General features: G+C 56.8%; 4 protein-coding genes across 11 annotated transcripts; 1 reads left to right on the top strand and 3 right to left on the bottom strand.

The window, feature by feature from the left end:
• Nucleotides 1-108: 108 nt before the first annotated feature.
• RASIP1 (Ras interacting protein 1) lies at nt 109-11,805 on the bottom strand. Of its 3 annotated transcripts, none has more exons than XM_059383759.1 (12): nt 11,699-11,805; nt 11,346-11,486; nt 9,974-10,659; nt 8,308-8,663; nt 5,624-6,277; nt 4,817-4,854; nt 4,428-4,579; nt 4,206-4,321; nt 2,878-3,121; nt 2,499-2,671; nt 1,110-1,257; nt 109-535 (listed from the first exon to the last, which is right to left on the bottom strand). In XM_059383759.1, exons 2-12 carry the CDS (start codon nt 11,480-11,482, stop codon nt 336-338), a joined length of 2,904 nt encoding a protein of 967 aa, XP_059239742.1. In that variant the 5' UTR covers nt 11,483-11,486; nt 11,699-11,805; the 3' UTR covers nt 109-335. The 3 variants fall into 3 exon arrangements, with proteins under 3 accessions (XP_059239742.1, XP_059239743.1, XP_059239744.1); XM_059383760.1 differs by having other exon boundaries at nt 4,206-4,309; XM_059383761.1 differs by lacking the exon at nt 5,624-6,277.
• Nucleotides 11,806-12,077: 272 nt separating this feature from the next.
• On the bottom strand, nt 12,078-16,143 carry IZUMO1 (izumo sperm-oocyte fusion 1). 4 transcript variants are annotated; one of them, XM_059383766.1, is made up of 10 exons: nt 16,055-16,143; nt 15,217-15,367; nt 14,700-14,774; nt 14,435-14,521; nt 14,130-14,150; nt 13,707-13,787; nt 13,420-13,520; nt 12,987-13,140; nt 12,487-12,691; nt 12,078-12,222 (listed from the first exon to the last, which is right to left on the bottom strand). In XM_059383766.1, the coding sequence occupies exons 2-10, from the start codon at nt 15,290-15,292 to the stop codon at nt 12,099-12,101; spliced, it is 924 nt and encodes a 307-aa protein (XP_059239749.1). In that variant the 5' UTR covers nt 15,293-15,367; nt 16,055-16,143; the 3' UTR covers nt 12,078-12,098. The 4 variants fall into 4 exon arrangements, with proteins under 4 accessions (XP_059239749.1, XP_059239745.1, XP_059239747.1 ...); XM_059383762.1 differs by lacking the exon at nt 16,055-16,143 and having other exon boundaries at nt 15,217-16,037; XM_059383764.1 differs by lacking the exon at nt 16,055-16,143 and having other exon boundaries at nt 12,466-12,691; nt 15,217-16,031.
• Nucleotides 16,144-16,637: 494 nt separating this feature from the next.
• On the bottom strand, nt 16,638-19,840 carry FUT1 (fucosyltransferase 1 (H blood group)). Of its 3 annotated transcripts, none has more exons than XM_059382154.1 (2): nt 19,705-19,840; nt 16,638-19,139 (listed from the first exon to the last, which is right to left on the bottom strand). In XM_059382154.1, the coding sequence occupies exons 1-2, from the start codon at nt 19,838-19,840 to the stop codon at nt 18,040-18,042; spliced, it is 1,236 nt and encodes a 411-aa protein (XP_059238137.1). In that variant the 3' UTR covers nt 16,638-18,039. The 3 variants fall into 3 exon arrangements, with proteins under 3 accessions (XP_059238137.1, XP_059238138.1, XP_059238140.1); XM_059382155.1 differs by having other exon boundaries at nt 16,638-19,076; XM_059382157.1 differs by having other exon boundaries at nt 16,638-19,036; nt 19,705-19,789.
• Nucleotides 19,841-19,862: 22 nt separating this feature from the next.
• On the top strand, nt 19,863-23,600 carry FGF21 (fibroblast growth factor 21). The gene is made up of 4 exons (XM_059382158.1): nt 19,863-19,938; nt 21,876-22,289; nt 22,411-22,514; nt 23,255-23,600. Exons 2-4 carry the CDS (start codon nt 22,055-22,057, stop codon nt 23,543-23,545), a joined length of 630 nt encoding a protein of 209 aa, XP_059238141.1. The 5' UTR covers nt 19,863-19,938; nt 21,876-22,054; the 3' UTR covers nt 23,546-23,600.
• The last annotated feature ends 220 nt before the right edge of the window (nt 23,601-23,820 follow it).

The following is a 23,820-nucleotide window of genomic DNA, read 5'->3' as shown; positions in this document are numbered from 1 at the left end:
GGCCGAGGCTATAAATACCTCCTCGGACTCGGCAAGAACCCAACACTCTAGTCGAGGACCCTGGTGCTCTAATCCGCAGAAAATCATCACCACCAGCGTTCCCGTGTCTTACAAGGAGGCGCTGCCAATACCACAGATACCTTTATTGCTCCTTGCGCTCACATCCCAAGCCCATCTACCCATTGTCCCAACCTCTACTACCCGAAAACTCAAACTCCCGGCATCCCACGCGGGGAAAGAACTACAACTCCCAGAGAGCTCTGAGCTCAGGCGGGCTCCGGGGATTAGCTGCTGAAGAATTATTCAAGGTTCGCGCGCTCGTTTGTTATTGGCTTTCAAGGAGGCGGGGCCACGGGAGGTCCGTGGCGGTGATTGGCCGGCAGTTCCTGCTGCTCAAGATCCCAGAGGAGGCGGCGGAGCCTGCGCAGTTCACGGTGTAGGGCGTCGTCCGTCACAGGACCCGTGAGGCGCAGGCGCGAGCTGCCCAAGGGGAGGATGAGGGGAGGATGGGAAGAGAAGCTTTCGAAGATGTCCCCTAAGAGACCAAAGAAGACGGAGTCAAACTCTGAAAATGGGCGTGAGGCAGCAGTGTTGGGGAGAGGCTGTGTCACTCCCGAAGGAAGGAAAAAGTTCGAAACCCCAGCAATTCCTAGAGCTGGATCCACGCAATCAGGACTCTCGGGAGTCCTCAGGGGTCATGGGAGTTGTAGTTTCAGACAGAGAAAGGCCACCGTTGCTCGGGAAACGGACGAGGTATTGGGTTCTTAGCTGCATAAGGAAGGAAGGTCTGGGAACTTAGTTTTACGTAATGGAGGGGACTGGAACCTGAACTCCTGGGTGAGGAGGGAAGGTTGTCGGGGGAAGAGACTGGGGCCCTGAAGCCTGGGGAAAAAGGGATCTAGGGGGTGAACTTATATACCCTGGGGGAGGAGGGTGTTGGGGTCCATCACTTAAGTCTTGATGGAGGAGAGGGCTAAGGGTCCAGAATCCTGGGTCAGAAGGAGGAAGTGGCTGGCGCTATGGATTCCTGGGTCCTGAGACCAAGAGGAAAACAAAACAAAACAAAAAACGCTGACAGCTCCAATGCCTCTGTCCCTGTCTCTCCTCACCTGTGTCCACAGCATCTCGCTCTGCAGGGGGAGGATCCCAGGCAGGTGGTGGCCCACGGCCAGGCCCCAGCTGGTAGTGGCTGAGCAGATGGTGGAGCTGAGCAGGGGTCAGTGTGGGGTGGTCAGTTCGTAGGCTGCTCCATGAAGCCTGGTGGGAAGATCAAGTGAGAAATCTATGGTCATTACTGGGCAGCTGAGAAATCCTAAAATGGAAGGCCCCCCATAAAGGGCATGGATGTGGTGGCTAGATTGTGGTGTCTGTGTGATATCTTCCAGACACTGTGAGGCCAGGCTGTCAGCCAAAGTGACGGTGGGAAAGAGCGCTTTCAGTGGAAAAGGGCACTTTAAATAAAATGTGATTTGGGGCGCCTGGGTGGCTCAGGTTCCCAGGGTCCTGGGATCAAGCCCTGCATTGGGCTCCTGGCTCAGAGGGGAACCTGCTTCTCCCTCTCCCTCTGCCTGCAGCTCCCTCTGCTGTGCGCTTTTGCTTCCTCTCTCTTTCTCTGTCAAATAAATAAATAAAATCTTTTTTTAAAAAAGTGATTTGCTTCTGCATAGATGAGGATGTAGGCGTTGGTGGGGAGGGTGGAGAACAACAAAACTGGCCATTAGTTTGTATTACTGAAGCTGATGACATGTACTGAAGCCTTCATTACTGTACTGTGGCTGCTTTTTGTATCTGAAAATTTCTACACCCAACTGAGATGACATCTGAATCATCACTAGGGTAAAACCCAAACGCTGGGAACCCAGACTGCCTGGGTCCAAAAATCCCAGCTTGACTACTCATTACCTTCTGGCAAGTCACTGTGCCTCACTTTCTACATCTGTCAATTGGGTGTGGGCAGGAATAGCGACTACCTAACGGGGTGGTTCCAAGGATTCAATAAGGCAAGATTGCAAAGTGCTTTGGACACTGCCTGGTGCTTATCGAATGCTCTGTAAAAGTTTGGTAGATATAAATAAATGAAATCAAGTCACTTATTTTACCTGATTCTCAGTTTCCTTGTCCGAAATGAATTATCAGTTAATAACCTATTTCATGAGGCCTAGTCAACATTCGGTGAGAAGCGCTAGACAGTGTCAGTTGTGTCGTTTATGTTCCATGCATGATTTAACTATCACATTCCTTGGTCTCAGAGCAGACTTTCTGAATCAGCAAGTCTGAGTGTGGGGGGCCTTGGAAACGAGCATTAGTAAGTACCATGGGATTCAGATGCAGTTGGGGACACTTGTGGCTGATTTCCTTCTACTGTCGATGCATCACCCACAGTGTCAGAGCTGGGACCAGGGATAACACAAAGTCCAAGGGGAGATCCAAGGGTGAGCTGAAAACAGATCATGGCTGAGTGGGGTGGAGGAATCAAGAGGTCAGGGATCAGCAGTCACCTTGAGAAGGGAGGTGCGGGGCACGCAAAGGAGGTTCACAGCTATCGAGAGTTTCCGGAAGAATTCAGTGGCAATGTCACCCAGCCCGGCCCCCTGCAGCCAGTCCAAGACAAGGTCCAAGTTCGTTCGGATTTGGACCGCTCGGGACCATTGATAGAAAGGTCGACCTTGACCTGTGGGGAAGAGTATGAAAGGCAATGGGTGTGTGGACCTGGCCCTCCCACATCCCAGATCCTTCCTATCCTTCAGTTTGGGATCTGGAGCTTGCTCTCCAGAGTCCCTAAACATAAGGCTGGATCCTGGGGCGTGGTGTCTGATTTGATGGGTCTCAGAGGTTCCCGTGCTTTCCTCGCCACCCCTTCCCCAGTCTGACCCTCACCTCGTTCCATCAGCGAGTTGAGAAGGGATGCATTGGAGAAGAAGAACAAATAACCGAAAGTCTGAGACACAAGGTCCGGGTGCAGCTCACACTGGCTGGTCAGTTCCAGGGCCGCCTGGAACACGCCCAGGGTAGGTCTCAAGCCTGGAGGCATGGCCCCCAGGTCTGCGCCAGGCCCTGGCAGCTCTGCCCCAGCTGTGAAAGGGTTACTATCCAGGAGAGCCGGCAGGGTTGAATACAGAGTCTAAGAACACACAGAGATGAAAACAAGTGATTGGACTGCACTTCCTGGAAGTTTCAGGATGACAGAGCTTCTGGGAATTCTAGTCCATTCTACCTGCAACATGCTAAAGGTTCTTTGTGAGAAAATCCCTACTTTCCAGATGGGCATCTAGCATTCATCAGGTGAAGGACACCTCAAGTCTTAAGAAAGCCTCCCGGAGTTACTTGGGAATTTTAAGACCACCTCTCCTACCTCATAGGACTTGTTATTCTCAACAGAGACAGCCCAGAGTTCCCGAAGGAAAGAAAAAGAATGAAGAGTCAGGAAGTGGGGGTTGCATGGCAGTGAGCCAGTGGAAAGTGAGATCAGGCTAAGGACAGGAAATGAGGTCAGAGGCAAAGAAGAAATAAAGCTACACTTGGCAGGGATGGACAAGAGGCGAAGCGTTGGAGGAACGGGCTTCACCAATCAAGGCTGCTAAAGGAACAGAAGGACTCTCCCCAAAGATCTCCTTTGCTGTTACAGAAAGGAACTCAGGCCCACCAGAAGCCTGAAACCCTAGAATTCCAAGACACCATCTTAAGGTCAAGGGTGGTGGGGGACTGGGGCAAAGTCTTGCAGGACTAGCACTCCAGGGAGAACCTCTGTGGCTCGGAAAAGTGAGTGAATTCAAAGCTGTAGGAAGTAAGTCAGCAAACACTGGAAGTGAGGCCAGATTCGAGAGGACCTTTCATTTAAATGACAGTGTCTGGCACTGTTTGAGTCCTATCATCTATCCATCGATTGATCATCTATTAAATTTACCAGTGGACTTAGAAAACAGGTGCTTAAAAAAGTGAAAATGGTGATAAAACCATAGGTAATAAAGTTAGCCTGTCAAGAGGGGATCGTTATAGAGACAGGAAGAGAACCGGAAAGACAGGAAGTGATGTAGGCTCAAACAGGAAGTGGTACCAGAACAGCAAAGTGCTTCGGTGAATGGGAAATGATGTCAGAGCAGCAGGGACTCTTATAAGGTCAAACAGGAAGTGACATAGGAGCGATCCGACATAATTCCAACCGGAAATGAGATTATGTCAGACAGGAAGCAGGGGAGGAGACCAACCTTGGTGAGGTAGTAGACAGACTGCTGGAAGGTACACATGATGACCTCGTCCAGGAGGGCCATGGCCTCATCACATAATTCCAAGTCATTGCAGAGCTGTGGGTCTGAGGACAGACCTGGGGGTGAGAGAGAGAACCGGAGGCTGACAGGCAGGAGCCCAAGTCCCCAAGCAGCAGGAATGACAGGGGACTTGTACAGGCTTGGGCTTGGGTCAGAGCTCACCCTCCTGGTCAGCCTCCTTCTCCATCTCCAGCACCTTCTCCTGCACAAAGCTCAGCAGCTCCGTGGTGTTGGCCATCCATAGCATGAGCGGCCGCAGCTCTACGGACACAGCCTCGGGAGTCAAGGGCACCTCGGGGACTCCCTCCGGGTGGCTGGGGAAGGAGAAAAGGACCTGTGATCTTTGCCCAATCCTCACTTTGTCCAAACCCCGAAATTAGACCCCAAGGTCTAATTGGGGACCGAGACCAATCCTCATTTCAGGGCTGGAAAAGTTGAGTGGTGAGGAAGAGCAAAAACCTGCACTAAGCCAGGAATGGAGTGAAAGAGCCCCCGCTGCAAACCCCCACCCCTGCATCCCTTTAATTCCTTCTCCCCAGAACTTCTCTTACTTCTCAGGCTGACGGTCTCCAATTTCCTTAATCTTTTCCTGTAGAACAGAAAGATCAGAGTCAAGGTTGGGGGGGGGGGGTTGGGGAGAGGCCTACGAGTTAATACCCTGGTGTTTCTAGAAGCACCTTTTTGACAGAGACTCTCCCCACTCAAATGGACTCTAACCCTCAAGCATCAGAATGGTCTCTCCTCTTCTTACCTTTTAAAACACAAACCCTTATGATTGTGAGTGGTCTATCGCCCTCAGGTCCGCTCAAATAGTATCTTCTTACCCCGCCCCCCCTCCCCCCAACCAAGACGCTTCCTTAAGCTTCTAATGAGCCCTAGCTCAGTGGGCTGGAACCCATTGGATGGAACCTTAGAACTCAGTGGGAATGGAAACCCCATTCTGGATGATTTCTCCCAGGCACTTCCATCTGTAAATCGGACAAATTTGTTCTTCCTCCCCTCCAAGAATGGTCTGGACCGCGACTACTCAAAGCCCCGCCCAAGGGGCTGCCGGCCTCAACTCCCACAATGGTCTCTCCCGACTTCTCATCCAGCCGGATCTCGCCCGATCTCCCAGAATGATTTCTCCCGTTATCCCACAGGTGCAAAGGTGGTATTTCACTGCCTTCTCTTCTAGCACCGTGGATGAATCCACAGCTCCCAGCATCCCCGTAAGCCCCCTTGCGTAATAGCCCCAACCCCCCTTCCCGGAGCATCCTGGAAGGAGTGGTTTCAACCCGCCCACACAGCTGGAAGGTGGAGAGGAGGCGTGGCTGGGGAAAGAACCTGGGGCGCCGACGGTGGCGGGAGGCACTCACCCAGACAGCCTCCTTGATTAGACGGGCCAGGCGGCCCAGCAGGCGTGGGAGGTGGCCCAGCTCCAGTTCCCGGGCTGAATGCTGCACGCACAGCGCCAGCAGCGTGGCGGGCCCGAGCGGTGGCAGGTCCCCAGCGCCCGCAGCCGCAGCGCGCACAATCTCGCCCAGGAGCGCCTCTTCCTCGCGCGGCCGGAAGCGCAGCACCGGCTCGCGGCCGTCTAAGTAGGCCGCCAGCGCCTCGCCCCGCTCCTGCAGGCCCCGGCCGCATAGGCGGCAAGAGAAGGCCCAGCCGGGACCCGGCGGGGCGGCCCCAGGGCGGGCGGGCAGCCAGGACGGCCGCGCCGGCCCCGAGCCTCCAGTGCGGGGGTCCTTGTACATGAAGAGGAAGTGCTCGCCCAGCCCCAGCAGATCGCCAGGGTGCAGCTCCGCCTCCCGCAGCAGGAGGCACCCGTTGTGCGTGACTGGGGCACCCCGGGATGGGCGCACCATGGCCGGGGGCTCAGGTCCCGCTCGCACAGTGCAGTGCCGCGGCAGGATGTCAGGGGCATTGAGAAAGGTGTCCACATATGGGGCCGGGGACCCCCCGCGGGCCGAGGAGTTCCCGCCCCGGCCAAAGACATGCTGCTCCCGCGTCATCACATATACCACGAAGTCCTGGAGGGGAAAGGAAGATACAGGAGGGACAGCTCCAGGCGAAATGGACACTTGCAAGGAGGACCTTTTGTCACACTCAACTCGCCCATCAACCACCTTCCTTAGAATGAACACTTCCAAGGAGATCTGTTGGGGTGTCAAGGACTCACCAATTACCTCCACCCAAGCATGCATGAGTGGACCTCTCAAAGGCACTTCCTGTGACAGACTGCCCCCTAACACTCATCTTGAAGATCAGCTGCTTATAAGGAAACTCCTTTCTTTATAGGGGCTCTAGAATTCCCCTCCCTCAAATTGTTGATGGTTTCCAGGAAGCCTTTGTCCAGTAGACTCTCCCATCTTCTCACCTCCTCTGAATGGACCCTAACAAGGCAATCCGTTCCCACAGTACACTTGTCCCACAACATCCAGCTCAAAGAACAGGTGCTTCCAAGAATACCACACCCCGCTACTAAAATGGACTGTCCTATTACAAAGAATGGAACTTTCCAAGGAAATCTTTCTTTTAGGAACCCCATGATGGAGACTACCAAAGACGTTTCTCCTTCCAATAACAGCTTCTCTGAATATTTCCAAAACAAGGGATAGATATCTCTAAAGAGATTCCCCCTTCGAACAAAGGTTTCTTCCATTTTCTCCACCCCACAAGTATGCACTCTGGGGAGACACCCCTTTCTACAATGAACTCTCATTTTTCCCCAACCCATGCTGGACTCACTTCCAAAGAGACATAGTACTACAATGGACTTGTCTACTACCCTCATTCCCATGATAGAGAATTCCAAAGATGGCCACTCATGACTACATGAGTGCAGATAAATTCCCCTCTGAGAGATTCACCTCTTACTCCTGATCCCAAGGAAGAAAGACTTCCAATGAAGCCTCTTTCTTAAAAAGGAATTTCTTGTGAACCTCACTCAAAAGAATGAATGCTTCCAATGTTTTCCCCTCTTCCAATAAGAGACTCCTGTACTCCCAGAATAGATCCTTCCGATTTGAGTATCTTCCCAAAATAGACCTTCCTATTCTCCAACCTTGCCTGGAGAAATAGGCTGTTGTAATATATGCAAACTCCTCCCTATAATGAACTTGCCCCATCCTCTTGCCCTAACAAGGAAGAATGAATTCTTCTAAGCGAGCCCTTCTCTAAATAGTCTTCCTCATTCGCTCAATTATAAAGCCAGGCCACCTAACCCGATTGATCACTCTCTATGACAGGAAAAATGGGACTAATCACTAAGTTCCACTAGTGGCCTTTCCCACTGATTTCCAGAAGCACCTGTTGAATGTGACTTGTACCACTTGACTGTTACCCAAAGTTGAACAACATCATGAAAATGACTCTCCCAATCATCACCTGCACAAAAGTGAGTATTTCCAATAATACATTATGTTTCTATTAATGAAATAATTTCCCAGTAACCCACTAGTAATTTTCTAACTCCTAATCCTTTCTCCCCCTCTGCTTCCTAACACTCAAGCAAGTTCTATTGTCACCCAAATATAAAAAATAGAAGTATGAGTATCACCTACCCCCATCAACAATAGTCAGATCGTTCTAGTGTAAACCAGCACATTTAAAGAATGGATTAGTCCACTCCTTTTCAACAAATGCAGGCTTATCCAGAACAAGATTCCATTCATCCATCAAATTATCTTCTTCCCAAACAAAACAGACACTTCCATTACTCCTCATCAAGAAACAGAACCTTACAAGGAGATCACTTTTTTACCATAGACTCTCACAGCCCCTCCCCACCAAAGACAGTGCTTTCCCTCAGTTTGGCATGAAATGAGCCATCGGCTACTTGTTCTTCCATCCAGATCTTTTCAGCCATCAACCCCCACCACCACCACCTTCCCCCGGCCCTCCATGCCCCATCTCTGACAATATCATCTCCTACACTGGAACCTTACTGGGGCATACCCGAGACTACCAAATCCCAAGGAATTCTGGGAGTTGTAATTTTGTCTCCCTGCCACGGAAGGGTAGAGCATAGGTCTCTCCCAGTGGGATAGACTGCGCTTACCTGGGCGTCTTGGTAGCCCTGGAGCAGCAGGAAGTAGGGACGGTTGCTGGGGGCCTGGATGAGGCACTGGGTTAACTGATCGAAGTCGCCAGGGTCTGCGGGTCCGATCTGGGCGTCCGCTGCCCCCGGGGCCATGCTCAGTGCCTGCTGCCGGCGCTCCTGCTGCCGCCGCCGCCGCCCCTGCAGGCTGAGCTCCGACACGCTGCGCCGCAGGGACAGGTTTTCCGAGCGCTCTTTGCCCCCGGTCCCAGCCGGGGGCCCTGACCCCGACCCCGGGCCGGGACTGGCTAGCGCCGCCCCGCCAGACGCCGCCCGGGAGCGGTTCTTTTGTGGCCTCCACGAGGGGGCGCCCGTGCCTGCCGAGAGATGGAGGGATGAGGCTGAGACTGGAAAGAGGCGGATTGTGAAGAGACGAAGAATTTACAGAGAAATGAGGCGGGTTCCCACATTTAGGTTTTTGCATACGCAGTTCCCTGTGCCTGAAACACACTTTCTGCCTGACTCCTACCCACCTTGCAGTTTTCAGCTCAGAAATTCATTCTTTCAACTGTTTTTTGAGGGGGAGGGGGCACCTACTACGGGGCACTGCTGCACCACACCGGGCCCAAGGAGTGAACTGATTGTTCTCACCAGGCTGTAAAACAGCAGGGTGGGACCCTCACCTGTCATTTGCTCACTGCATTCCCCCACGGCCCTAAATAATGTGTGGCCAACAGTAGGCCCTCAACGAATGCTTTTGGGAGTTGGGGGGAGAGAGCGATAGTTATAATCGCCATTCTTTATTAAGCAACTACTATGTGCCAAGTCTTGTACTAAAGCCCTGTTATACATGATCTCATCTCACCTTCGCCTAGGGTTTCGCTCAGTTTAACTGGCAAAGGATAGATTGGAATTCAAGCCAGAGTTCAAAGCTCATGCGTATAACTACTACAACACTTTGTCTCTCAAAGGGAGACTCAGAAACAGAAAAGCTGTAGAAGGCTCCCTGAGCGGCCCGTGGCCCTGAGCCAGGCCCCATCCCTGCCAGACCCGGCTCCGTGCGCCCTGTTCCACCAAAGGCATCACCTCCTGTTCCAGGCCCGGCCTTCTCCGTGACCCGGCCGGCATGCAAGCATGACCTTCCTCGGCCTCTACAAACACTCTCTCTCTTCATTTCCCTTGAGCCACCCTCAAGTCTCCCATTCACACTCTGCAGTCCACAGAGCCTAGGGCACCTGCTCCAAGGCCAGCTCCCCTGAGGCTCCGCCCTACTCTAGGCCCAGATCAAGTAGTCCATTTCTTCACTTCCCAAGTCCCTTCCCCTTACGCTTAATCTACACGGGCCTGGTCCCTCATGAACCCCTTCAACCTATTGCTCTGAGAGGCTTCCTGCCAGAGGCCAGGCTGCCACTCAACACCTCTGTTCTGCAGGCCCCGCCCACCAGCTCTGCCAAAACCTCTGGCCTGGCCCCAGCCCCACTCCCCACTAGACCTGGTGCTATAGGTCACACTCCCGGTCCTCTTCTCTCCCGCGGGTCCCGCCTCCAGCCTACGACTCGTAGCTCCAGTCCAGCCCTGATCCCGCCCGGCCCCGGCCCCGGCCCCGCCCCCAGCCCCGCCCCCACCTCCCGCAGGCCCCGCCCTAGCCCGCAAAGCCCCGCCCCCAGAATCCGGCTGGCGGGCTCACCATCACTGTCCGCCGCCCCGAAGGCCTCCTGCTCCAGGCGGCGCGCCTCCTCGCGGCCCCGCAGCTCGAAACGCCGCGCCCAGCCGGGCCGCGCTCGCCACAGCTCCTGCACCAGCAGCGGACGCTCCGAGTCGCCCAAGACGCGCAGGTGCTCCGCCCGCCAGTCGCCGCTGCCCATGCCGCCCGCCGCCGGCCGGCCCAGCGCGTCGCACAGCGCGAAGGCGTCCACGCAGCTGCTCTCGCCCGGGCTGCCGGCGGGGCTGCCCGCCAGCCCATAGCGCTCCAGCGCCTCAGCCACCAGCTCACGTGCCGTGGAGCGCGCGGTGGCCAGTACGCTCTTGTAGTTGGCTCCCGACGCCAGCCCGGCGCCGAAGATCTTGAGGACCCCCGGGGGCGCCGTGGCGCGCGTGGCCAGCGGGGGCTCGGGGGCCACGCCGGCTGACAGCTCCGGCAGCTTCTTTTCGCTGGCCCAGCGCTGGGCGCCCCCTGGAGTCCCGGGGCCTCCCGCGCCGCCGGACCCCGTGGCCCCGGTCCCCGAGCCCCGAAAGAGCTGGGAGATGCGCTTGGCGCGACTCCCCGAGGCTCCTCCGGCCGCCTTGACCGCGCCCACTCGCCGCAACTCCACGTGCGGCGGCGGCGGGGGCAGCGGCTCGCTGCTGCGGCTTCCCGTGTCCGAAGAAGACGACCTGGGAATCCGCCGGGGAGTGGAGGCGGGAGAAAGACCCAGAAAGACAGGCAGAGAAGGGAGTAGATGGTAGAGAAGGAGGGAGGTGGGCAAAGATCCAGACAGAGGGGACAGAGACCCAGGGAGGAAGGGATGGCGGCGGTGGGGCGGGGGGAATGGACAGAGACCCATTGAGAGGGAACAGGGAAGCAGAGAAAGGGCAACAGAAACCCAGAGAAAAAGAGGGACGGAGCCCCAGAGAACGAAGAAGATGGGAGACAAGGTACCCACAGAAGGGTGAGAGATTAGGGGTGGGGGCGGGGGGGGGGGTGAAGCAACAGAGATGAGGTTGGGCAGAGGCCAGAAGCAAAGAGAGAGATAAATACATAAATAAAAGGCAAGTCCCCCAGAAGGAAATTCCAAGAAGCAGGGAGGGGAGGAAGGAAGGTGAACCAAACCCCTGTGTCCCCATCCCGGAGTCCATCCAGCCTAACCCCATCTACAGCCCCAGGACTCCCCACCCTGGGCCTGAGAGCGCTGAGGCCCACGGTCTCCTCCTGCCTGCCAGCTCACTTGCCGTTCAGGACAAGAACTGGAAGCCAATCCTTGGGGCCCCTGGCATTACCCGGCACAGAGACTGGGTTATAAACGGGGACAAATGGGAAGCAGATGGGACAGGGGAAGGAGTCTGGGGCGGGGGGGACTCACTTAACAGAGGCAGCACTGGGCCAGCGACGTCCCAGCTTGGCCAGCTGCTTCCTGGGGGAATTGATCCACAGGCCCACGGGGAGATGGAGCTTCCCGAAGCGGGGGCTTCCGCCCTCCTTCCGCTCACCAGATAGCATGGCCCTAAGGAAGAGTGGGTAAGACCCCAAATTCTGAGGCCCTGAGTGGCTGGGTAGGGACAGAGGGGGACTGAGACTCCTCAGTCATAGAGGGGGGCTGGGGCTCAGACATTCTGAGTAGAGGAGAAAGATGGGAGCCTAGACTCCTGGGTGCTGAGATGCCAGGTGGAGGAGAACTGACTCCTGGGTCTGGATTCCTGGGACCCTGGCACTTACCCTGCGTCAGGTCCCAGCAGCACCCTGGGGCCCTGGCTCCGTTGGCCCTGTTGGTTCCTGACCCTGCTGCTCCTGTTCAGCCTTTGCCTCTGCCCCAGCTCCCAGCACTGGGTGGGGGACAGGAAAAGGCAAGAGGAAACCCGGCAGGAAGAGCGGGGAGGGGGCGTCCTGTGAGGGGACTGGGCCTGAGGGAGGAGATCTGGGTAGGGCTGGCCTTTCCCTGCTCCTTGATTCTGGAATTACGTCTCAGCCGGTTGGGCCCTTCCACGACTCCAGGAGCTGGCGTCCCGGCCCCTCCTCTTAGACAGGAGACCATCCCCAGACCCCGACCTCTGGGGAAACCAAAAGTTAGGATCAGACCAGAGGAATGAGTCAGATATCGAGACAATCAGACAAATCTTTATTTGTGCCTTGATGATGTGACTTTTTCCTTTGAAACCTGTGGTGGCGTGGCAGACTCCTTCATGGTGCCCAAACAGTCCTTGATGCAACTGATCACCCTCTCAGGCCGAAAGCAAAGTATCCTGGGGGTGGGGGTTGCAAACAGCAGAACCAGATTAGGTCCTGAGTGAGGGACACCCCTCCCAGCCTCCCTATATTTGACCTAATTCTAGCAGTGATCCAAGCTTAGCCCACCTAGATAAGGCCCACCCTGTTTTCTAAGACCCATCCCCAACGGAAATACAGCTCCCAGTATTTCCCCCAAGCTCCCAGACCCCCTCCGGCGTTAGGAAGTTGGAAATCCCGCCCCTTGCTCCAAGCCCTGCCTTCTTCAGTGGGCGGCTCACGCGGTCGCAAAGCCGATTATCAGCACCACAAAGCCCCAGATCAGCAGTCCGATCAGACGGCCTCTCAGCATGTTCTCGGACTTCGGACACTGTGTCGATGTAGGCTGGCCGGCTGGGGGCCTCTGGAGGCTAATCGAATCCCCCGGACCTGCGGCCTCCCCAGCCTGGCCTGACGGTAGCTCTTCACGGATCCTTTCGGGCAACACTGACAGAGGAGAGGGAAGACGTCCTGGGAGGGCACGAAGGTCCCGCCCGAGCAAACGCAAGCCTGCTCAACTCCAGCCAGCCCCAGGACCCACGCCTAGCAGGAAGGAATCCAGCCCCTAAGTGACTGAACACTGTGGTGGGAGGGCCACACCCAGGGCACGAAGCCACACCCTCGTGACCTGAAACCACACCCCTGCAGAAAGGGAATGTAGCCCAGACCACGCCCCTGAAGCTGATTGCTTTCCCCGCCGGGACCTTGAGTCCCATACTGCTGTTAACAATGCAGCACTAACCTGTGACTCGAAAGCGGAGGACCGTGGCTGGGATGGACTGGACAGTGCCCAAACTGCAGCGGTAGACGCCTGCGTCATCCGCGGTCACCGCGGTCTTGGTCAGGATGGGATCTTTCCCCTCGGACAGCAAGGTCTCAGAATTTTGCCCCCAAACCTAGACCCAAGCTCAAGGGGTCACAGAGGCCTGGGGAATTCAGGGTTTGGGGTTGTACAAGGGTGAGATCATCATGGGGCCTCAGCGGGGGAGATGGGAGTCCTGGGTATACTGGTCGGGACATGGGGTCCTCAGGGATCAGTAGAAACCAAACCTGGCAGGTAGGTCATGGGTCATAGGGATTGTGGGTGCAAGCCTGTGGTGGATACAGGGATCAAGGGGCTCACACTAGCCTGATGGACTTGGGGATCAAGGATTACAGGATTTAGAGGGCCCCACCCTGTAAAAGCTGTAATCGGTCAGGCCTTGAGAGAGTCGATGCCAGCTGAGCTCACAGTTCAGGATCATATCTTCCTTCTCGTGGACGAGTACTAGGCGCTCTGAGGGTAGGGGGTTACGGTGCGATGCTTCTTCCAAGTTCGGTGCCCTTCAACTCCCTCCCGCTTGGTCTCCGCCCAGCCTTCTCGCGTCGGCCGGCTCCAGGCTCCGCCCTCTCTAGATTCAGGCTCTCCTCTGGCTCCGCCCCTCTTGCACCGCCCCCCTCCTGCCGGCCCCAGCTCTCTCACCCCCGCAATTAGGGTGCTTTCGACAGGCGTGAACCCGCCTCTGGCAGGAATTGCACCAGACCAGACTCTGCAACATCACACCTGAAGGGGCGGGATCAACGCTGTATTCGCCCTGAGAGAGGAGGCTAAAAGGAGAGGGCAGGGCCAAGGGCTGGGGCGGGGTCAGGTGCCCAATCCCGGGGAGGTCAGCCCAAGGGGCGGGGGTAAAAGGCAGCCCCGCTGGAAGAGGGATAGAACCAGGCTCGGTAAAGAGTGCAAATACAATATGACGGGCTTTCCAGTAAGCCCGCAGTAGGAAAGGACTGTGGAACCTCTCAGACGTGGAGAAGGGAGAAACATCGAGACCCAAAGGGGTCGGAGAACGGCTGGGTATTACCGGAGCGACCGTGAGGGATAAGGACCAGTTCCCAAATTCGAACTCACCACATTGGTTGGGACAAAAAACTGCCTCAGAAGAAAGAAAGAAAGAAAGAAAAAAAAAAGATTATCAGATTGCTAAGTTAAAGGATATGAGAGGAGGCAATGGGTTGGGGTTTGAACTCTTGTGTTTGAGGGAGGAAGGACCCAGGTGCCTGGATCCCAGGGTCCGAGGGAGGACGGAGTTGGGAGAGCGGAGGGGCGGGACTTAGAGAAGCGGGAGGCTGGGGGGGGGAGGGTGATGGGGACAGGGACTCTGGGACTGTTGAAAAAGGGGCTGTGGTCCCTGAGGGACTCGCGTCTTCCCTCACCCTCTTTTTGGAACTGAGCTGCAAAGCGGGCAAAGGTATCCTTCTGCAGGCTCAACATCCAAAACATCTCCTTCACGAAAAGCTCACCTGGGAAGGAGCAGGGTGACACAGGCCCTCACTCAAAGCCATGCGGCTAGGAGATGACAGAGCCGGAATTTGAACCTGGGCAGTTTGGCTCACAGAGCCACTACCAGACCAGTTGTCACCAACTACCATTTCTCCGAAAGATTCTGGAGCCCCTCCCCTGGCCCCTCTGTGTATTTACCTTCTACATTACTGTCTGTGATACGTTTCAAATCCTTCAGAAAACTCCAGGATGCGTTTTCCAGTGTGGGCTCATCTGGAGGGGTGGGAAGCAGGGATGCGGGGAGGGGGAGATAGAAGTCCAGATTACAAGCCCTACTGCCTCATTGGCTCACCTAGTGTCAGAAACTACAATACCCATGAGGCTACTGGGCAAGGAAAAGACTGGTAAAGGGCTTGTCTGCCCATTGCCTTCTGGGAGTTGTAGTTTTTTTAATGTGGTTTTTTATTTTGTTTTATTTTTAAGCACAAAAGTGGAGGCTAAAGTGGGGGAAACAGTATTTGCCGATCCTGGGTAAGGCCCAGAATCTGCATTCCAGCCTTCTCCATTCCCGAGCCCAGTAGGCTCTGCCTCCAGCCCTGCCTTCCCTTCCCACTAAACCCCTCCCCCCCCCGCCCCCGCCCGGCACCCCGCTATCCTAGCCACAGACCCCTCCTTTCCCAGGACTCAGGATTTCTACGCTCTTCCCTGCCCTCACCAAGAACCCCCATATAGGAATCCTCGTGAATTGGCAGGTTCTTGAAATCCAGCACGGCGTCTTTCACCCTTTTCATAAAGCTTCCGTGGCTCTTGGCCGGCAAGTGGTCAGGCAGGTAGTCCTTCTCCAAGGAGTCTAGCGCCTCCACGACCTTTGTGGAACACATGAGACAGGCCCGGGCAGGAAGCAGGCAGCTGGCCAGCGCCGCCACCAGGAAGGGAAGTTGCGGACCCATTGAGACCGGAGCGCTCAGGCCGCGCCGAACCCCGGGAAGGGTCCTTTTACCCCACACTTTCACGCTAAGTGGAAAGATGCCCTTCTCCGAGACTAAGACCCTTAATTTGCAGGGCGCACACTTCTCGGTTAGGAAACCGAGGAGTCCGGAGACCCGATGAGCCCTAAACAGCCGCTGCCCGACCTTGAACTTGAATGCTGTGTTCTCAAATACAAGGACCCGCTGAAGAGCCGAATCCAGGCTGACGGCTTTTAGGCAGGATGAGCAGGCCACGTCGTTCCACTCTGCTATTTTCCCACGACTAAAATTAAGGATTTTGTTTGGGGGCGAGGGTGAGGTCGGTCCCGGGATTTGGAGAGCTTTTTGACTGGAGTCACGGTCACGGTTCGCCCGGGTCTACGAGGAATTTCCACAGCTTCCCCTTTCTAGCTTCTCACATGGGGCCCCAACTCCCCAAAAGATACTCCCAGGGAGTTTTCTCGGCCCCGCCCACAAGCCCAACGCGGAGTCTGAGAGGACCGCAACAAAGGGAGACTCCGCCTATCGTTCCATGATATCACAGAGGCGGCCGCCTTTTCAAACTAGAATTTTCCCAGCGCCTACCCGAAAGGAAAGTATCTTGTCCCCTCCAGCTTCTAAAACCAAGGAAAGGACTTCTGGCTTTCAGCTTCCTCCCCTCCCTGAGCCCCCGGACCCAGGCTTCCGGCTAGGTGCACTTGGCCTTTTGCAAACCTGGCGTGGAGCCACGAAGATGAAGAAAGGGGCCCTTTCTAGCCCTAGGACTACGACTCCCAGGAGGCCCTGGGGTCTCTCCCGGCCAGACCGATGGCTCTATGGGAAATGTAGTTCCGGAGTTACACACTTCACTGGCTTCCTCCTACACTTTCTCTCCCTACCTCGTGGGGCTTGATGCCCAGGTCCCAGAGGAGAGAGGCCTAGGGCTAATACTGAGGAACTGGGGTTCTTTGGGTCCTGGAAGGTGTCTCCTTTTCTGCATCATTGGAAACAGGCCACCAGAAAAACAGGCACCATGACTCACACAATTCTGAGAACAAGAGATGGCCAGATTTGAGCAGGACAATACCCCTAGATGTGAATGAATCCCTAGCAGTTCTGAAACTTTCCTCACACACACACACACACACACACACACACACAGGACTCCAAAACACTGCAGGGACAGGCATTAGCGATGTGGCCTTTTAATTCATACCTCCCTCTCCCCCACCTGTGGCAGCCGAATCAGGAATGATCCCTCAAAATTCCCTTAGGAAGACTGAAAAAGGGGTCTGCATTCTTCTGAGTGGACAGATGTGATCAGAGTTGTCTGTAATGAAGCTGGCAGGCCACCTTCACCCTCTTCCAAAAGCCTCAAGGCGTTCCTGGAATCTGAGTCCAGAATCCCATCCTCCGTGGCCAGACCCTGCATTCCCTTCTGCCTGGGTCTGAGGACAGCCTGGGTCTGAGAACTGCCGAGGGTCTGCACACCCTCCATTCGTTTCAAACCTGAAGTCAGATTTAGTGGTTCTGTGATATCAGGGGCAGACCAGGGTTGGCAAGGGGCACAATGCCTGCCAGGCGCTTTCTGCAAGGCAGAAGGAAACATTCAAGCTGGCCGAATTCCAGAAAATGGATTCCATCATCCCTCCCCACCCCTCAGCCCTTCACCCCCCCACCCCCACCTCCCCCAGACCAGTGTGGGGGGGGTGAAGGGGTGAGGGGAAGGAAGGCAGAGGAGGAAACTTCCGTAATTGGGAGGGGCCAACTCAACTCAGACCTGCCTTGTGGGGCACTTGTCTTTGGCAGGTTTTGAACTTAAAGAAAAAAGAAAAGTGTTCCCACATTTCTGAAAAACTTCACTCCAGAACTGGCTACACTTCTGAATCTGTCCCCCTCCCACCACCTCCCACATTTTCGTCCATCTGCTCAAAAAAGAGTCTTGGTCTTTCTTTTCAGGGGCTGAGAGGTCAGACAGACTTTGGGTCAGCTCTCAGCTAGCTACACATAATCTGTCTTCTACCCATATTCCCGGCAGTGGTTGAGGTGTTAAGATTTGGATTGTACCTTCCTGAGATTCTCCTGGAATTCCAGAACCTCACCCCTCTGGAAGATCCCTGCAGGATTCTCCACAGGTACTCGAGCTGGGGCCTCTAGAATGACTCCAGAAACACCGGACAGGAGTTGGTGGGTGCTTGCTCTAGGACACCCACAAGTTCCCTCAGTCCTGGGGACTGGACTTCTCTTCTCGAGAAGACCAGGGGCAACATTCGAAGGGGGAGTTGCCTGGACTTGGGTGTAGCCCACCAGAAAGTACTCTGGATATGGGCTGGGATGAACAGGTAGGCGCTGCCTTCTAGAACTGATATGAGCCTCTCTGGGCATTGCCAACAGGAAAAGATCTTCTGCTGGTTCTAAAATGTCCAGACAGCTACAGAGAACCCTCCTTTCTCTCAAAGTCTAGCCAGCTAGAACTGCTCTAGAAATGGGGGGAGGGCACCGGCTGTGGGGCTCCCATAGGTTTCCCCAGAAGCTGCCAGGTAAATGCCGCCCCGAGACTGATCAGCGATTCCAGAAAGTCTCCCTGCTGCTCACAGCCCCGCCAGCGACTGGAGTGCAGACAAGTCGGCATTAATGCCCACCCACTCGGGCAGGAAGGCAGCCTCTGGCTTAAAGATCTTCAGGAAGTTGGAGTCAGGCAGGGTGAAGTTGGCCAGGTAGACCGTGTCTCCACCAGCCAGGTAGGCGGCCCAGAAACCGAAGGTCCCTATGGTCATGATGGTGTGGTTACACTGCATGAGCAGCGCAAAGTCCTTCCCCGGAGAGCCCTCCTGCCCATCGCCAGCAAAGATCACGTCCCCATGGGAGGCGTCGATGTTCTCCCGACACCAGGCCATGCCATTGCTGACAACCACAAAGACAGGGGCTTCGTGCCGGGCCCGGAACCAGTCCATAGCCTGCTGGAGGTAGGCGCGATCGCCCACCACCCCCTTCCAGCGCTGGGGCATGACTTGCAGGTAGTCCCCACGACGCACGTGGACCCCCACGAAGGTGCGAGGGCGGTCCCCCGCACGGCCCAAGCGGAGCTGGCTCAGGAGACCCTGGGCCTCCTGCCGTAGGTGGTCGTGCAAGGTGAACTCCCTGCGGATCTGGGCGCGGAGATGGTGGAAGAAGGTCCAGGAGCAGGGGAAGCCCGTAAGCTTCAGGAAGGCGTCCTCCAAGTGTGCGTAGTCCTCCGACATCCAGTCGTGCAGCTGTAGCTCCCGCCACGGCATGCGGCCATCCACCTCAGCGGCGAGCACGGGCAGGCTGATGCGGAACACGGGGGCGAGCGCGGCGTGCATGGCGGGCAGGATGAACGCCTGGCGACCGTTGAGCTGGGCCAGGGCCAGCAGCGTGGCGTACTGCCCCATCTGGTTACCAAAGCGGCCATCTGGGTAGATGGTCCAGATTCCTGAGAGCGAGGCAGGGGGCTTGAGACAGGGAAAGGAGGCATTGGGCTCCATCGGCGTGCCTGACAGGCAGAAGACGGCCACAGGGGGTGTCAGCAGGCGGCGCGCCGGACACAGGGCAGTCAGGTCCAGGCCACTGTGAAAGAGGTCTTGGTGGATGTGGAGGAAGAAGACGGCTGAAAGAACACAGACTAGCAGGAAGGTCAGACAGAGCTGCCGCCGGCTGGGGGCCCACATGGCTGAACGGGAGGAGAGATGAGTTAGCAGTGACTCAAGGGGCCCAAGGACATATGTCAAGGAGCAGAGGCCAGTCGGAAGGAGGACTAAGGATTCAGACTCCTGGGTCCTGGGGAAGGGGAGATGGGGTCCTGGATCTTAGGGTGGAGAAGCGAGGTCTTGGAATTTCAGGGGATGGGGATGGGAAATGGTGTTTTCCAAGAGAGCATCGGTCTGGGACCCAGGAGTCACCTCCGCACCTTGGGATCTGGCTCCCCTGGGGCCCCGGAGGCCCACTGAAGTTGGGCAATGTTCCACCAACTCCTTTCTCTGGTGTACCCGGGGCTGGGGAGAAGGGAAGGAGGTGGGCAGCCTCCACTATGGAGGTGACGGGAAGACACAGGCCAAGCAGAACAGGATTAGTCTGGAGGCCCAGACCGGAGTAAGGGATCTTGGTTCCTGGAGAAGCAAGAGTTGCAGGCGGGGTGGAGACTCCCCAGATCCTAAGGGGCGAGAGGTTGGGGGTGCGCCTCCCGGGAAGGGAAGGCCCAGGTTCCTAGGTGCCAGGCATCTGCTAGGCCCACTCACCTGAGCTTCTGGCGGATGGCAGATCCGCAGTCAGCTTGGCGAGACTGCAGCGAGCCGTCCGCAAGTGCAGTCCACATCCGGCCGCCCCCGGAATCCCGAACTCCAGATCCCAAGGCTCGGCAGCCCTCCCCTCCATGCCGCTTCCCCCGACTGGCTCCAAGGGCTCGGGGAGGAGAGGAAGGAGATGGGCGCGGTTCCGAGGCTCGCAGCCTCCGCCCCTCCAGGGCCAGGCAGGTAGGTCCGAGGCGGAGCCCCGCCCCCGTCCTGGAGCCCCAGGCTGGGGTGGGAGCCTCCGCCCCCTGTCCTCCCCAGACCCCGCGACCTGCGCCTAGCCCCATCCCCTCCGGCCTCGGCCAGCCACAGGGCTTTCCAGGATCCGTCTACCTAGCCTCCAGCAGCGGCATCCTTCCGTGGACGTGGACTTATAGCGCCCGACGCGATGCTGGACCCAGGTGTTCGGGTCCATGGACTTCTCCCCCTTCTCTGGCATCCCGGGCTCACAGCCTGCCCCGGGTACCTGGAGGCTCGGAGCCCGGTCACTCCCCGGACACCAGGCCCGGGCTGGGAGTAAGATCCTCCGCCCTCTGTCTGCCTCGTCCTCCCTGTGGGGGTGAGGAACCCGTTCGCCGGGCTGCTCCTGGAGCGGATGGAAAACCTCCTCCAGGGCGCCTGGGTGGCTCAGTGGGTTAAGCTGCTGCCTTTGGCTCAGGTCATGATCTCAGGGTCCTGGGATCGAGTCCCGCATCGGGCTCTCTGCTCAGCAGGGAGCCTGCTTCCTTCTCTCTCTCTCTCTGCCTGCCTCTCAGTGTACTTGTAATTTCTCTCTGTCAAATAAATAAATAAAATCTTTTAAAAAAAAAAAAAAAAAAAGAAAACCTCCTCCAGCTGTCAGGGTCCCAGACGCGGGAGCCTCCTGTCTGTGGGTGTCCCCACGCACACCAGGCACAGCTGATCGCCCCTGTCCACACCGCACACCTCCAGATGCCAGAGCCGAGGCCCCCAGCCTCTCCTCCGTGGGGAGTGGATGGTTTGGTGCCGACAGCTCCTTTCTAGACGGGCCCCTCCTGGTGATAGCCTCTCCTTGAGCCCAGAAGGAGCTGGCAGGCAGGAGTGGAAGCCTGTTTATCCTCCCACAGTGCCAGGTTGGGATTCAAAGGCTTTGCTTTGCAGCACACCTGAAACTGTTCCCATGGTCAAGGTGGCCCTACCCAGCCCCACCCTGGGAGGCTGCAGCAGGGAAGCGTGAACATTCAATAGGGATTTGACTTCACTGTCCAGAGACTTGGCCATAAATGTCTCCAGACCCAGGCAGGAGTGGGGCCCCCAGGCCTCTCCTTCCTCAGACCCTGGACTTCCAACCCCAGTCCCCTCCCCTCTTTAGTTGGAGAAGTTCAGGCCCCCAGTGCCCTCCTCGCTCAGACCCAGGTGGCCAGTCTCTGTACCTTTGGTTTCCAGGAAACTGCCCACCCCCTCATTCCCTTTGGGCTCCTGCCTCTCAGTTCCCCCTCCAGAGCCTGGCTGGGCCGCAAACGCTGAGTCAGAGACTCTCACCCTCCCCCTGCCCCAAGTTATTTTGAGAGCACCCTTCTGGGCCTGGGGATAGCTTCTCTGGTGAAAGAAACACCACGATTGCATCAGGGAGGAGAGAGAGAGAAACTAGGACCTTTGGTGCAGGAGGAGCATCTGGGCTGGGGTTGGTGACTTTGAGGTCAGGATGCCTCTGTCCCTGCAGGGGACGCTTTGGTCATGTGGCATTCGCAGCCTTCCTGATGATCGAGGAACACGTGTGACCCCCAGAAACCTAGAAATTCAGGTGGCGTGCAGAAATTCCAGTTATGGGACACAGTCTGAGTCTGTCAGTCAGGGAAGCAGATTTCCAGCCCCCTGCCCCCCAGCCATCCCCTCCCTGAGATTCCAGGGGTCCCGGTCCCCCAGCCCCTGTCACCCAGGTCCCAGTTCTTCCGAACCTTCTCCCCCTAATTCCTCAGACTGGGAAGTCCAGGTCCCCACCTGAAAGGACCCCCCGGATTGCATCATCCGTTCAGCCCGATCTGGCCACCGTGGAATCCTGGTTCCTGCCAAGTGGGTCAAATATCATGGGTCAGGTGTGGGGAAGGTGATGGGGCGGGTCTGTCTGGATATAAATTTTGGAGCGCCTGCATCCCTTCTAGGAGACCTGGGTGTTCGGTTCAGCTGGGAATCCATGTGCGAGAGGACCCAGGCGATCAGGCTAAGCAGTGATCCGTGACTCTGCTCTCCCAGACGGCCAGGATCTGGAACAAAATCTCTACCATTCCGCTCGCTTACCAGACCCCAGACCCCAGATCTCGCCTGAGGACGTGAGCCATTGATGGGCTGGGAAGAGGCCAGGTCCGAGCACCTGGGGCTGTGGGTCCCTGTGCTGGCAGTCCTTTTGCTGGGAGCCTGCCAGGCATACCCTATTCCTGACTCCAGCCCCCTCCTCCAATTTGGAGGCCAAGTTCGACAGCGGTACCTCTACACAGACGACGCTCAGGAGACGGAGGCCCACCTAGAGATCAGGGCTGATGGCACGGTGGTGGGGGCTGCCCGCCGGAGCCCCGAAAGTGAGTATATAGACCAGGGGTGGTCTGCGGGAGGAGGGACTGGAGGCCTGGACTCCCGGGTCCAAGAGAGAGGGGCCTGGGAAGAGGCCCTCTGAGTCCCTGACCACTTTCTCCCCCTCAGGTCTCTTGGAGCTGAAAGCCCTGAAGCCAGGGGTCATTCAGATCTTGGGAGTGAAAACATCCAGGTTCCTGTGCCAGGGCCCGAATGGGACACTGTACGGATCGGTGAGTTTCCGGGGTGCCCCTCCTTGTGCTCCACCCTCCCTCCTGTCATCTTCACCCATCTGGGGCACCACGTCTGGCACCTGTGGCCTGGGCCAGGCTTGGTCCTGTGCTCTCCACATGCCTGTACCACGCCAGCCCCCCTACCTGTGGGAGCTGACCTTGTCCATGTTTACAAGGAGAGGAAACTGAGGCTTACACAGGGACACGCCAGCTGCGAGTCACGAGGCCTGTGAATGACAGAGTGGCCTGAGAGGCTGAGTCTTGTGACTTAGAACCCCTGGTGGCCGCATGGTCCTCTTACATGTCCTGTTCCTGCTGGGCACAGGGTCCCTCCGAGGACCCATGGCCTGTAAAGTGACTGTGACCCCTGGGAGGAAGCCAGATGCTGCTGTCTGGACTCAGAGAGCCTTGACTGCTCCCTGGGCTGGAATAATCCTCTCTGGGAAGTGGGGTCGGGAGGTGGACTGCCCAGAGGGAAAGGAGGAGCCTGCTTCTGTTGTTTGTGTCTGGGGACTTGGACTCTGGATCTGAGGGAGGAGGGGCTCCCCCAGCTCTCTAGGAGTGTCTGGACTCCTGTATCCTGTTGGAGGGGAGCACTCTGTGGTCAGAAAGAAGAGAGAGCTGGGGGCCCCCAGACGCCCAGGTCCGAGGGAAGAGGGCGCCGGCCTGGATGCCTGGGTCCTGCAGCAGGACGATGTGAAGGGATCCCATGTCTCTGATCTCTCTTCTTGTTCCCGCAGTTCCACTTCGACCCCGTAGCCTGCAGCTTCCGGGAAGTGCTTCTGGAAGATGGATACAACATCTACCACTCTGAGACCCTGGGCCTCCCACTGCGCCTGCCCCCCCACAACTCCCCATACCGGGACCTGGCGCCCCGGGGGCCTGCCCGCTTCCTGCCCCTGCCAGGCCTGCTTCCGGCCACCCCGGAGTCCCGGGGGATCCCAGCCCCCGAGCCTCCCGACGTGGGCTCCTCAGACCCCCTGAGCATGGTGGGGCCTTTGCAGGGTCAAAGTCCCAGCTACACTTCCTGAAGCCGCCGACTGTTTATTACGGGGTCTCCTCTTTATTTATTGGGTTATTTATCTTATTTATTTATTTTTTATTTTTATTACTTGGGATAATAAAGAATCTGAGAGGAGGACCCGAGTGAGCCTGTGTGAGTGTTTGAGGGAGGTTATGGGATCTGCTTCCCCGTCTCCCATCCACCCCAAGCACCCCTGCCCCCATTGTCAGGAAGCTGTGGGAAGGTCCCAGTTGCCCTCTGGGCCTCAGTTTTCTGCTCTGCTTTGGTGTCCCCAGGGACTCT

This window comes from Mustela nigripes, chromosome 17 (assembly GCF_022355385.1).
Source record: "Mustela nigripes isolate SB6536 chromosome 17, MUSNIG.SB6536, whole genome shotgun sequence".
Classification (NCBI taxonomy): Eukaryota; Metazoa; Chordata; class Mammalia; order Carnivora; family Mustelidae; genus Mustela; species Mustela nigripes.
This window is presented reverse-complemented; position numbering and strand designations above follow the sequence as displayed.